Source organism: Mobula hypostoma, chromosome X1 (assembly GCF_963921235.1).
Source record: "Mobula hypostoma chromosome X1, sMobHyp1.1, whole genome shotgun sequence".
In the NCBI taxonomy this organism is placed as follows: Eukaryota; Metazoa; Chordata; class Chondrichthyes; order Myliobatiformes; family Myliobatidae; genus Mobula; species Mobula hypostoma.
The window spans coordinates 20,462,728-20,476,820 of NC_086128.1; the positions used below are offsets into that span (position 1 = coordinate 20,462,728).

At 40.9% G+C, this 14,093-nt stretch overlaps 1 protein-coding gene across 1 annotated transcript in view; it reads left to right on the plus strand.

Annotated features, from left to right (window-relative positions):
• The first annotated feature begins 7,858 nt into the window (after nt 1-7,858).
• The window catches only part of hat1 (histone acetyltransferase 1), a 31,856-nt gene continuing 25,621 nt past the window's right edge, over nt 7,859-14,093 (plus strand). The window contains exons 1-3 of the mRNA XM_063037681.1: nt 7,859-7,959; nt 12,136-12,207; nt 12,723-12,798. Of these exons, the coding sequence (XP_062893751.1) occupies nt 7,953-7,959; nt 12,136-12,207; nt 12,723-12,798 (155 nt within the window). The 5' untranslated portion in view covers nt 7,859-7,952. The remainder of the gene's footprint in view (nt 7,960-12,135; nt 12,208-12,722; nt 12,799-14,093) is intronic.

Here is a 14,093-nt window from a genome sequence, read left to right on the forward strand (position 1 = left end):
CAGGTTGGCTCGCTGGCAACTTTTGATAAGCTCTCTAGGATAACCTCCAGTGAACTGTTCAAGAAAATGGAGATGGTCACCATAATTATCAGACTTGCCTTCATTGTCAATCCTGAAAGCTCTCATAAACGAATGATACTGCAATGGATCGCCATTGAAGATTTGAGTCTCTCTTTTAGGCAGAGATGCAATGCATTATTGTTGCTTCACTATACTTGTTATTTCCTTTCGCATCCATATGGCCTCTAGCACAGCATTTAAGCCTTTATCCTCTGAAAGACGAGTGTCTCCATACTGTAAATCAATTTCCTCAGAAGCATCTTGTGCATTAGAATGGCATAGGTTCAGAGTACTTCCTTGATGCAGGCTGAGAGTGAACACCCTGAACTACCCTTTGGGGTTCAAACTCATGGCCCATAGACATTTGGCCCATTGACATCAAGTATGTTGGACTTTCTCTGTGCCATGTCAAAATAGGAACTCACACCATAGAACTGTCCTGCTGGAGCACGCTTAGCACACTCACAGCACTTGAAGCCTTCGCACTTTAACTCTGGCCATCTTGGCTGCTATTTCTTCTTGAAAGTTAAGCTGCTCCATCTTGAGGAGCAACTTGTGTTTATCCCTCAATATTTGTTGTGTTGCACACAACTCAGCTAAATCAGCCTCCGTTTTAGTGCATGCCAAGGAGGTACCAGACACTTGGGTCAATCTGCTTGCAATAGAACTGAACACACAGCATGAAACAACAAAAGGTCATTCTTTGCCATAGGCTACTCCAGGCTGTGGTGCTTCTACTTTTGCAGCCAGGTCCGAATGCTGATGTTTGTTTGGTGTAACTGTTGAGAACTTTTGCTGACAGAATGTAGCAGCCATTTCTAACCAAAACAATTGCCACTGCCGGCAACCCCATGGATTTGTTAGACTTGTTCCAAAAGTTGAAGATACGTATTTGATCCTTTATTAGCAATTAGTAAACATACAATCTTGAAGCGATGAAACTTAAGCGTACCCAAGTGAAAGTTACATATAATCAAGCAGTCAGCAAAAGATATGACATCCGTCGGTCCTCAGCCCCAAACTACCACAAACAAAGCACAAATACGTAACTTGTTCCCTTCGCCTTTACCACGACCCCACACATGTGACTAGTTACATAATAAACACGCAATACAAAATACAATGCAGATAGAGGACAGATACATGACTTCTACAGGCCTCCATGTATGTAACACCCTTACCTGGAGACTGTGCGGTGTGCAGCAACGATGTCAAGCAGCATGCAACAGATGGCTGATATAGCTGTTGCAATATTATAGTGTGACCAGGCCTCAAACACAGGAGCAAGGTTACCAGAGCCTATGGCCTACTCCACTGTATGTTTGAGTGTCCTTCCCTATCCAAGATATTGTCAGCAATTTGCTAGTAAAACATAATTTGAAATTCTCATAGATGATTTGATGTCTTCCACCTATTAAGCAAGTCCTTTGCCTTTGTTGGGAGTTGCCAACTACAATGATCACTGCCCCAGGCACCAACCTCTGATATTATTATTTCCCATCAGCTTCTAGCAATATGTAGTGCCTGCCCTAGTTACCAATCACAGGGGAACAACGTGGTGAAATCATTTACTTTAAATTTTTATTTTTTTCAGAATTTGGTATCACTGGCAAGGCCAGCATGTTTCACTGCCATTGAATAGACTGGCTTGCTAGGCCAAGAATGAGAGCATTCAAGATTGAACCACATGGGTCTGGAATCACTTGGGCAACCCCCATATTTGGTAGACAATAGGATAGATTTTTTTGCATTCCTAGAAAACAGTCTGCGCATGCACCACCAAAATATGAGTTGAAAAAAAGTCATGATTAATTTACTTTTTTTCACATAAATTCCATGAGAACAAATTTAATTCTGTGTCTCTTTTTTTTTTGTTAGTGATTTGTGAATTCTATAAAGTCAAAATTGGGGGTGAGGGAGGCCACCTGTAGACGAGGCCAGGTAAGGATAACAGGTTTCCTTCCCTGTGGAAGTTAGTGAACTGGATGGGTTTTTAATGACAATCTGATGGTTTTGTGGTCATCATCAATGAGACTGGTAATTTATTCCGAATCCTACATTATTAACTGAATATAAATTCAACAGCTGTCATGCCAGGTTTCTGTATTGTTACCTGAGGTTACTGGCTTTCTAATCAAGTAACATAACTACTGGACCACCACACCTACCACAGAAGCAGTAGTTCCTATTTGGAGTTAGTTCCACATGTAATCATATGAACAATTGATTCTTAAACATTTCTGCTTTAATGTGTGCTTTGACATATACAAGAATTCCTAGACTCATATAGTCACTTTAAAGTGGAAAATCATCCCAATACACAGAAAACTGGACACTGGCTACATCAGGAGACATGAAGGCAGATGAGCAAATGTGTGGCTTTAAGGATCACCATACTGGAATAAAAAATAGAGGTAGAGTTGTGGAGAGCTTAGTCTCTTGGCAACTGAAGGTACAGCTGCAAATGAATCCATATAATCCAGAAATGATCAATAGGCTAGCACCTTCCTCCAATGTAGAAAAACATGTTCCTGTTTCCCCACACCACAGTGAAGTCCCAATGGATATTTCCAAGACCCAACTCTACTGCCAGTCAAATGCAACACACACATAATGCTGGAGGAACTTAGCAGGCCGGGCAGCACCTATGGAAGAGTAAACAGTCTATGTTTCAGGCCGAGACCCTTCATCAGGACTGGAAAGAAAGTCAGAGTAAGATTCTGTATCTACTGCCAATGCACTTTCTCACTCCTCAGCCAATCAACAATGCAAGATAGCAAGCACCAATCCACAGTTACCCTTACCCCTAGCCTTATAATAGGTGATTCCCATCCAAGCACCAACTCATATTCCCTGACCATGTAGCAACTTGGGCCATGGAAACAGTGTAAGTTTGGGCTAGTGGGCTAGGGCAAGGAAAGTAGAGATAACACCTCACACTTGTTACTGGAAGGGACAGAGGAGAGGGTTTAAGGTGATAGTTTGAGATAAAACTGGTGACAAGTGGAGGAAATGCTGGAAACACTCAGCAGGCCTTATAGTTATTCTCTCAGTCCAAGTGTCTTATGTTTAAAGGTGTCACTGTATTACCAAAAATATAATTATCCACCATTCATAAACATAGGACAGCTTCCAGATGCCTATTAATAATACTGTGGAGCAATTCCATCTCCTCACCAACTCACTCGTTTTCATATTGCTAACTGACATTTAATTTTGGAATGAGCTGTCATTTCTTTCAAGTAAACACTGGGGAGATTGAGACTATGGTCTTTGGCACTCTCTTTTATCACTGTTTCTATCACAGGTTCATTGAGACTCTGGTGCTCTATTTGATTCCACGATAAGTGTTCAACTCAATTATGTATCCCCTTCGCTGCAAAGAATTTTGACTTTCACTCACATAACATTGTCTGCATTAGCCCCAGCTGAGCCCATTTACTGGTGAAACTCTCATCTATGGCCTTGTCACTTCAGGATTTGACTTTCCAATGCCCTTTCATGAGAATCAGATCTACTGTATATAATTCCCAGAATAATTTTGGGTTAACTAAACTTAAAGAAAATTGGCAGCAAGAGGTGACTTCCAATCTGCCTCTTTCTTTAAGTTTAATTCATCCAAAATCCTACTGGGGAAAAAATGGCAATTATATATATCTGATTCTCCTGAAATCATTGATCTGAAACATTAACTGTTCCTTGCTCCAGAGATGCTGCCTGGCCTGGTGCGCATTTCCAGCATTATTTATTTTTACTGCATAGATTTATATCACATTTTACAGCCATAGATGATCCCAATGTGCTTCACAGCCAAAGAAAAGAAAATGCAATGGATAATGACAAGATAATCTGTTCATCTATTTTAATTATGACAATTGAGATTAGTATTTGTCAGAACATGATTTTTTTTCCAGAACAGTGACAAGGAATCTTTTATTCTATGTTCACTAAAGAGGGCAGTCTGGTCCCTTGTTTCACATCTCAAATTTCAAGTTTAAAGTAAATTTATTAACAAACTATATATATATATCACCATATACAACCCTGAGATGCATATTCTTGTGGGCATACTCAATAAATCCAGTAACCATAATAGAATCAATGAAAGACTGCACCAACAGGGTGGACAACCTGTGTGCAAATGACAACAAACTGTGGAAATACAAAAAGAAAGAAAAATTGAAATAATAAATTAATAAATAAATAAATAAATAAGCAATAAATTTCAAGAATATGAAATGAAGAGTTCTTGAAAGTGAGTCAATTGGTTGTGGGAACAACTCAGTGATGGGCAAGTGAAGTTGAGTAAAGTTATCCCCTCAAGACCCTGATGGTAATAACTGTTCCTGAACCTGGTGGTGTAAGTCTTGAGGCTCCTGTACCTTCTTCCTGATGGTAGCAGAGAGAAGAGAGCGTGGCCTGGGTGGTAGGGGTCCTTGATGACGGATGCTGCTTTCCTGCGACAATGCTCTGTGTAGATGTGCTCAGTGGTGGGGAGGCCTTTACCTGTGATGGACTGGGCCATAGGATTTTCTGTTCAAGGGCATTGGTGTTTCCATATGAGGCTATAATGCTCTCAATATATCGTCCGCTACACATCTATAGAAGTTTGTCAAAGTTTTAGATGACATGCTGAATCTTCGCAAACTCCTAAGGAAGTAGAGGAGCTGTTGTGCTTTCTTCATAATTGCACTTACTGTACATGCTGGGCTCTGAAGTAATAACACGAGGGAATTTAAAGTTGCTGACACTCTCCACCTCTGATTTCCCACGATGAGGACTGGCTCATGGACCTCTGGTCTCCTCCTCCTGGAGTCAATAATCAGCTCTTTGGTCTTGCTGACATTGAGTAAAAGGTTGCTGTTGTGTTACTACTCAGCCAGATTTTCAATCTCCCTCGCTTCTGTTGATTCGTCACCACCTTCTATTTGGCCTATGGTATCTCATACATGAACAAGCATTTCCAACAGTACACCAATGAAATTAGCCTGGATTCTGTGTTCATCTCTTAAGTAGGAATGGAAACCACAACCCAAATGAGCATAGCTGATCAATGCCAATAGAACATGTCTTTGTAATATCAAGTCTACTTGCACCTCACCTTGCACATTCGGTTTGGCTGCAAGTTTAGTCTTGGCATGTCCTTGCCTACGACGCTGTTCATGAATGCCATAACCATTGACCTTTGGGATTCAGCAGTTGGAAAACTGAACACAAGAAATTTAATTCCTATGAAAATCCTAATCTCCAAAAGCTTGATTTGTTGCATCACTTTTGAACAGTGGCCTTTTTCACGGGGTAATACTGAACAGTTGCTCGCACTACTTTCTTAAACATTATGGCAGGTTGGTATATCTTGAAACTCAAACCAGTTCTGATGGAGGGTCTGAGGCCTGAAATTTTAATTCTGATTTCTTCTCCAGATGCTGCCAGAGCTGATGAAGGTTTGCACCATTTTCTGATTTTTCTTCAGAAGCTCTTTGTTACTGAACCAGGAGGCTGATTTTATCCTTAAAAAATACTTTATTTTATATAGATACAGTGGCATGCAAAAGTTTGGGCACCCCTGGTCAAAATTTCTGTTACTGTGAATAGTTAAGTGAGTAGAAGATGAACTGATCTCCAAAAGTAATAAAGTTAAAGATGAAACATTCTTTTCAACATTTTAAGCAAGATTGGTGTATTATTTTTGTTTTGTACAATTTTAGAGTGAAAAAAAAGGAAAGGAGCACCACGCAAAAGTTTGGGCACCCCAAGAGATTTGAGCTCTCAGATAACTTTTACCAAGGTCAGTCAGTGGGTGCCGCCCCAAATCCAGGGTTGGCGGCTATGCACCTCCATGTTCTTCGATCTTGCGACAGCACCGAGTATAGCCTCTCTTCCAGTTTGTTCTTGCTGGCCGCCTTGGCACTGCCCGCCGCTGCCCCTGCCGAACTCGAGCCCGAGGCCGTGTCGGCTTTCAGCCGTGGCCGCTTCTTCAAGCTCAGCCCTTCCTTAGGCAGAGGCCTTGGGCAGGTCCAGGCACACAGTGCAGCACCCAAGTTCATCAATCTCTTCTAACTAGGTGCATAGCATACACTTCGTAGATATGTGGTGAGGCTTTAATCTCTTCCACGGAAGATGGCCGTTGGCTCACAAGGAGCTCATCCACCCTTTGTTAGGTCTTGTTTTCTTTCAGTCCTGCTGGGTGTCCTCACACCCTCTTTACCAGACTAAGTCTGGTGGGGGAGCCGGCTCAAGTCGCCGACCACTCGACCACGGCCCCCGGCCAAGCGCCGGGCGCCCACCCCCCGCCAAATCTCTCCGAGCGTCTGGTGCCCGACCAAAAACTATGGTCGAGTGGCCGGCAACCAAACCAGAAGTACTAAGGTCTCAGACCTTAACTAGCTTGTTAGGGCTATGATTTATTCACAGTCATCGTTAGGAAAGGCTAAGTGATGCAAATTTCAAAGCTTTATAAATACCCTGACTTCTCAAACCTTGTCCCAACAATCAGCAGTCATGGGCTCCTCTAAGCAGCTGCCTAGCACTCTGAAAATTAAAATAAATGCTGCCCACAAAGCAGGAGAAGGCTATAGGAAGATAGCAAAGTATTTTCAGGTAGCCGTTTCCTCAGTTTGTAATGTAATTAAGAAATGGAAGTTAACAGGAATGGTGGAGGTCAAGTTGAGGTCCGGAAGACCAAGAAAACTTTCTGAGAGAACTGCTTGTAGGATTGCTAGAAAGGCAAATCAAAACCCCCGTTTGACTGCAAAAGACCTTCAGGAAGATTTAGCAGACTCTGTGGAGTGGTGGTGCACTGCCCTACTGTGTAGTGACACCTGCACAGATATGACCTTCATGGAAGAGTCATCAGAAGAAAACCTTTCCTGTGACCTCACCACAAAATTCAGCATCAGAAGTTTGCAAAGGAACAGCTAAACAAGCCTGATGCATTTTGGAAACAAGTCCTGTGGACTGATTAAGTTAAAATAGAACTTTTTGGCCGCAATGAGTGAAGGTATGTTTGGAGAAAAAAGGGTGCAGAATTTCATGAAAAGAACCCCTCTCCAACTGGTATGCACAGGGGTGAATCGATCATGCTTTGGGCTTGTGTTGCAGCCAGTGGCACGGGGAACATCTCACTGGTAGAGGGAAGAATGAATTCAATTAAATACCAGCAAATTCTGGAAGCAAACATCACACTGTCTGTAAAAAAGCTGAAGATGGAAAGAGGATGGCTTCTACAACAGGATAATGATCCTAAACACCTTAAAATCCACAATGGACTACCTCAAGAGGTGCAAGCTGAAGGTTTTGCCATGGCCTCACAGTCCCCTGACCTAAACATTATCAAGAATCTGTGGATAGACCTCAAAAGAGCAGTGCATGCAAGATGGCCCAAGAATCACACAGAACTAGAAGCCTTTTGCAAGGAAGAATGGGTGAAAATCCCCCAAAAAGAATTGAAAGCTGGCTACAGAAAGCGTTTACAAGCTGTGATACTTGCCAAAGGGGGTGTTACTAAGTACTGACCATGGAGGGTGCCCAAACTTTTGCTTGGGCCCTTTTCCTTTTTTGTTATTTTTGTTACTGTGAAAGATGGATATAAAAAAGTTTTCTTGCTTAAAATATTAAAGAAATGTGTCATCTTTAACTTTATGCCTTCTGGAAATCAGGTTATCTTTTATTCGCTTAGCTATTCACAGTAACAGAATTTTTGACCGTGGGTGCCCATACTTTCGCCTTCTCTCGCGAAGGGGCGGAGTTTGGCTTTTCTGGTGTGTTTTTCTCGCATCGACCTTCCCGCGCCTGACGGCTGACAGTCACGTGACACGGGGCAGGCAAAGCTAATCGAGCAGGAGCCGGTGGCGTGAGTTGGTCTGTCAGCCTGTGTGTGCTGGGCTGCAGAGATGGCAAGTGAGTACGGCTAGGTTTGGAAAAGAGGGAGAAACGGTGCGCGCTAAAGGTTTCGTGGGGAAAAAGTGTGGGTTTGCCGATCTTAGTGGGCGGAGTTCCGGCAGAGATCGTTGCAAGGGCGCCGCGAGACGCCGCCGCGTGTGGAGCTGGAGGACTGTCAGTTTCCCTCCGCGGGTCCCGGCAAGTTTGTGGAGCTCGGGGGCGGTGTGTGCTCACTGTTGAGATCACCACAGTTAGCCTCAGCTACCCAGTATACTAGGGATGCTGTTCTTTCGCTCTTGTTACTTGCGGTGCAGCATTTTAGAGTTTACTCCTCTCTATTTCTTTGCATTTATGTAGTTCATTTCCGGGCACCTTATGATCAAACATGTACTTCAGAGCTATGCTGTGGCCGTTTTACACAGCAAGATCCCACTAACAAAGAATGTGTGATGAACTCTCTTTCAGTGAAGTTGATTGAGAGAAAAATATTTCCTCAAATGTCAGGAAAAGCTTCCCTTTGTTAAATCAAAAGACGTAGATACAATAAGGTTGTGCTTCTGTTTGTTCATTTACGCCATTGGATCTAGAAAGTAGAAAATAGACAGATTAAGTAAGACCAACTAGTTCCGAGGCTTGCTGTGGTAAATGGATGCTTGTGTACTTCTCAGATTGGAAGATTATATATCTGACAGAGTGAGTGGCAATCTGATACAGTATCTGCGTAGAAGTGTTGACTTAAGCCCACCATATTATAACTTTGATAAGGTTGTTACCAACAGTATTTGAGATAATATAACTATTCGGAAATTATTGATTCACATTTGCAAACAAAAAGTTCAGGCAGTGAGCTTGCTCTTGTTTTTTAAAAAAAATTACTGAGCTGAGCCTAAGTTGATTTGCCATACTTGCCACCTCCGTTAACTATATACACGTTTAGATCAATTCAGAAGAAACTCCCAAATGTTCCAGCTGACCATGCAGTGATAATTGCAGCAACATGAGCTTGTAGTGATGCAGCAGGAAAGTTCAGCTTTGAGGTTCATATTTTGGTTATTGTTCGAACATAGAACAGTGCAGTACAATACAGGCCTTTCGGCCCACAATTTTGTGGCAAACTTTTTAGTTTACTCCAAGATCGATTTAATCCTTCCCTCCCACATAGCCTTCCATTTTTTTCATCCATAAAAGTTAATTCATATCTTGTCCATGTTAATTCTAGTTTATATTATTTATATGGTGATTTAAGGCAAAGTTTCAGTTTCTGTAATTTTCTAAAGCTTTGTGTTTATAGGTAGAGTGGAGGAGAGGTACAAATCTTGCTTGTAAGTCATGATCATGCACCTGATGATTTGAAGAAAGTCTTGGAAAGCAAAGGAAGACAAAGTACCAAGTTCTGTTCGGAGACGTTCTTGGATTCCAGGGGAGAAATTGCTAAAGCCCTTCATGATACTTAAGGGCTGCAATGAGAAAGAATGAGTGACAAAATAACTGGCCTGCATTATCCCCATTTTTAGAACAGGAAGAAGGTAACTGCAGTTAGCATCTGTGATACAAAATATTTTCTTGGGATGAATTACTATATAGTTAGGTGAAGAGAAAGTAGAAGTAATCACATTTTCAAGAGGGATAATTGTGTTTAACAAACTTCAGAATTTCTTACAGGTGATGTGGAGATGTTTAAAGTAAATTTATTATCAAAGTACATATATGTCACCATATAATACCCTGAGATTCATTTTCTTAGCGTACACAATAAATCCAGAATAGAATCATAACCATAATGTAATCAATGAAAGACTGCACCAACTTGGGTGTGTAACCAGTCTCCATCAATATACAAAAGCTTTTGGAGGAGGGTATTTTTAGTAAAGATTAAAAGGCGTAGAATTCAAGAGTGACCAACAAACTGAATTTAAAAAGAAAAGTTAATAGAAGGACGAGTAGCAATTAAGGAGAATCTTTCAGTGGTTGAAACAGGGAGTGGCACAATATAAGGTTCAAGTTGGTGGCCTCTTTACTGTATATCAATTTTTTGAATATAGGCCTATAAGTAACAATGCTGTATTAAGGATATTGATGAAAAGAGACAGATGTAAATAAGTGAGTTAACGCATTTTGGATTTTTTTCTTTCAGTGGATGTACTCTAATTGGAAGTGGGTTTAGAGTTGTGGAAGAGGAAAGATTTTGAGTAAGTGGAGAAACCAGATCACAGAAGGCAACATTTTGGGTTGATAAGATAGTGTTTATTTAATTAAGAGGAGACAAATGGAAAGGTAATAAAAAAATAGGAGGAAGAGGCCATTCTGCTCCTCGTACCTGCTCCATTGTAGTTAATCTAACTGTCCTCCAGTCCATTTTCCTCACCACTTCATAATTCTTGATTTCCCTTAAAGATTGAAATTCTGTCTTGGCTTTGAATATACATCAGGATTTGGTTTCCACAGCTTTCTGGGGCAATGAATTCCAAATACTCTCAATCATTTGAAGAGAAATTCTTCCTTTCATCTCAGTCTTACTTTTGTTCTGTGACTTAGCCCTCTGGTTCTAGACTCTCCTGCAAGGGAAATTATCTTCCCAGCATTTACCCTGTCAAGCTCCCCAAGAATCTTGTGTTATTAATGGGGTCACCTCTCATTGTTATAAACTCCAGTGAGTACAGGCCTAAACTGCTCGACTTTTCTCAAAAGACAGTAAAGAAACCCTGGTGAACCTTTTCCAAGCTCTCTCCTAATTTAATGTATCTTTCCTTAATAAAGAGACCAAAACTAGTACTCTAGATGTGGCCTCACTGGTGGGGTGAAAGGCAGGAGAGATTGAGTGATGGAAGAGATGAAAGTGCAAGTCATAAGGAGTTGGTACCGACAAGGGATGAAACGAATGGGTCAAGGGAAGGTGCAAATGCATACAGCAGACTTCAATCTGAAAGCTGAAGTATTATGTGAAGTCTAGGGAATGAGGGTTGTATGTAATATTGGCCAAACTCTGGCTGGCTGCTGTTTGAAGATCTGGAAAGGTGGAAATGCTTCTTTGAAAATCTCTATTCTCTACTTTTTTTACTTGCTGATGGTGTGCTGCTGCCATGAAATGTGGATGAAGATATGGTAATAAATTGTGAATTATCACCTAGCAACATTGGTAATTATTGTTAAAAGTCAGATGTTGTCTGCCTCAGAGTAGAGTGTGGAAATGGTGGTGTTCCCATGCGGATATTGATAGTGGGGGGGGGGGGGGTCAAGGCGTCCATAGTGCCTTTGAATGATGAGAGAGTGTCCTTAGACTCCCTCTTGTTGTAAAAGTTTATTATATAGCACGGATGCTTCTTGTCACTTCTCAGATCAGGTCAGAATATTGTTCAGACCTTGCTGCATTTAGATACTCTCTGTTTGTTGCCCCGGGCTGTTCTGTGATATCACAAAGTGTATCAAATTGGTTGAAAGTTAGATTTTGTGATTATGAAGATCTCAGAAGGCTGGGATGGATCATTCTCTCAACTCTTCTGGTTGAAGATGGTTGCAAGTACTTCAGGCTTTTGCACTTGTGTGTTGGACTGCTGTGCTATTGAGTATGAGAATATCATCTCCTAAGAAGTTAATTAAATGTTGTCCCCCATTCATGACTGGAGTGTCAAGATTGCAGATCTTTGACCTGATCAGTTGACTGCAGAGTTGCTTTGTTCTGTATATTGCTTGTTGCTTCCCTGTTTAGAATAAAAAGGTGTTGAACTCTGTTTTCCTTTTTTCCTTCTTTCCTTCTCTCTCCTCGGTCCTTCTTCCCATTCTTGGATTCCACAAACCCTGGTCCATGCAAATCTCTAGACCACACTGTCAATAATTCCCCCTCTTTTAAGTCTTGAACTTCCTTCCCCATCGTCATTAGATCCCAGTGAATCCAGGACTGCTTTTGTTTTGTGAACTGCTTGAAACCTCCATTCAATTTCTGAAAACCTACCTCCAAATACCAGTAGATAATGGACCCCACTTGGTGCTTTGAAAAGGCAGGACCATGACTAATGATGATATCACTGCCTTATAAAAACACTTCTGTTCTTATTAAAGCTTATTAAACATATTCTGTTCTTATTAAACATATGGGTTTCTGTGTATAAAATGTTCTGGCAGGACAGTTTCCTCCTTATTGAATTACTTCAATATATATATCACATTTACTTTTTTCATCTGGCTTTATATTTACAGATATTTTGAACCTCGAGAAGAAGTTGGCAGAATACAAATGTGATACCAACAAGGCTATTCGGCTGAAGTTAGGTATGTGCTTCAAAAACATTGTTATCTAGCGATTTGCATGCTGCCACCATTGGTGGAGGCAAGGCAAATGCAAAGGGAAACACTACTGAAAACAGAAATGACAAAAACACTCATCAAATCGGGCAGCATCTGTGGTAAAAGAAATGGAGTTAATAAATGAAAATGCTTAATATTTCCAGCATCTTTTTTAAAATTTCAGATATAGACCATCTGCAGTTCTTGATTTTTTTTTCCCCATTCATTGAGGAATTCTGTTGACTTCAACAGCCTTGGGCAAATTGGTAATAGAATTGGGTGGGGTGAGGAGGTGAATGGTGATGTAGTGCTAATTCATTTATGGTGGTATGTGCGGCAATCCTTGTTGCTATGGGCATATAGTAGTTCTTAACAGGTCCTGAGATCTAATTTATTTTAACCTATTGAATTGCTAATGTAACTATCAAGCAGTAATCAATTTGAGTTGATCTGTCTTCCTCCAAAACAGAAATGTGTGTTTTTTTTTTCTTTGTTAACAGTTCGATTTGCTGAAGACCTGGAGGATGAGACAACAAGCTTCAGTCCGTTATTCAGTCACCAAGTGTTCGGAGATGAGTATGTTCCATGGGTTAATTCAATGACACTGAATCCGTCAAGCAGGGTTTCTATATCAAATGTACAAGATGTTGCAAGATATGTCTGCTTTCAAGCTGTGACCAGATCTGGCTGATCTTGGTTGTTTTGTTCTCTTTCTGGCATTGGTCAGACTGCTCTTGGAGTAACGTGAGCAGTTTTGGGCCCTTTATCTGATAAATATGTGATGGCATTGGAGAGGGTCCAGAGGTAGTTCACAAAAATGATCCCAGGAATGAAGGGGTTAACATAATGAGTGTTTGATGGCTCTAGGCTTGTACTTGCTGCAGTTTTGAAGAATGGGAGGGGGATCTCATTGAAACCCGTCAAATACTGAAAGGCCTAGATAGAGTAGAGTAGTAGCACAGCCTCAATAGAAGGACGTTCCTTTAAAACAGAGATGAGGAGGAATTTCTTTAGCCTGAGGGTGGTGAATCTATAGAATTCATTGCCACAGGCAACAGTAGAGGCCAAGTCGTTGTGTATATTTAAAGCAGAATTTGAAAGGTTCTAGATTAGTATGGGAGAATGGGGTTGAGAGGGATAATAAATCAGCTATGATGGTGGAGCAGGCTCGATGGGCTGAATGGCCTAATTTTGCTCCTCTGTCTTGTGGTCGTATGATGTCAGCTGCTGATTGGTTGACAGTGCTCTTGGTCTCTACAGCCTTCAGATTTTGTGCAGTACAGCAATAATTATGCATTCAAACTGCTTTGTAACATCCTACAGTCACGATGGGTGTTGCACAGTTGCAGTTTTAACTTTCTCTATCATACTTGTACCTAACCACTGATCCCATTAGTGAATAGTTTATAGCTGTACAATTGACATTGGTTTTTAAATAGGTCAGCATTGATTTCATGATTTAGAGTCATAGATTTAAAGACTTGAGTGTTTGAAAGGAGTTTCGATTTATGGAGCTGTTCATTTAAATTAGGTGGAATAAGTGTCCCGCTAGAAAAAAGAATACCAGGCTTTTAGATGGGCTTTAAACAGCAAAACGTGTTGGGAGGAGTTGAGAAAGTTACAAAGATCAGATGAGGTAATAATGCGATCCAACTACGTGGATGATTGTAACCAAAGTTTGACACGAAGTGTCAGTATGTAGAGGTTATACCACAGCAGTAAATAAGATCAAAGTAGGAAAAGGAAGCAGGTTGCTAATCTCAGAGTAGAGCATCCTCTGAGAAAGAATGATCATGATGTGATTAAAATGATACATTCTGACAGAAATTAACAAATTTAAGTCCATAACTAATCTTAAATATAGAGAAAGA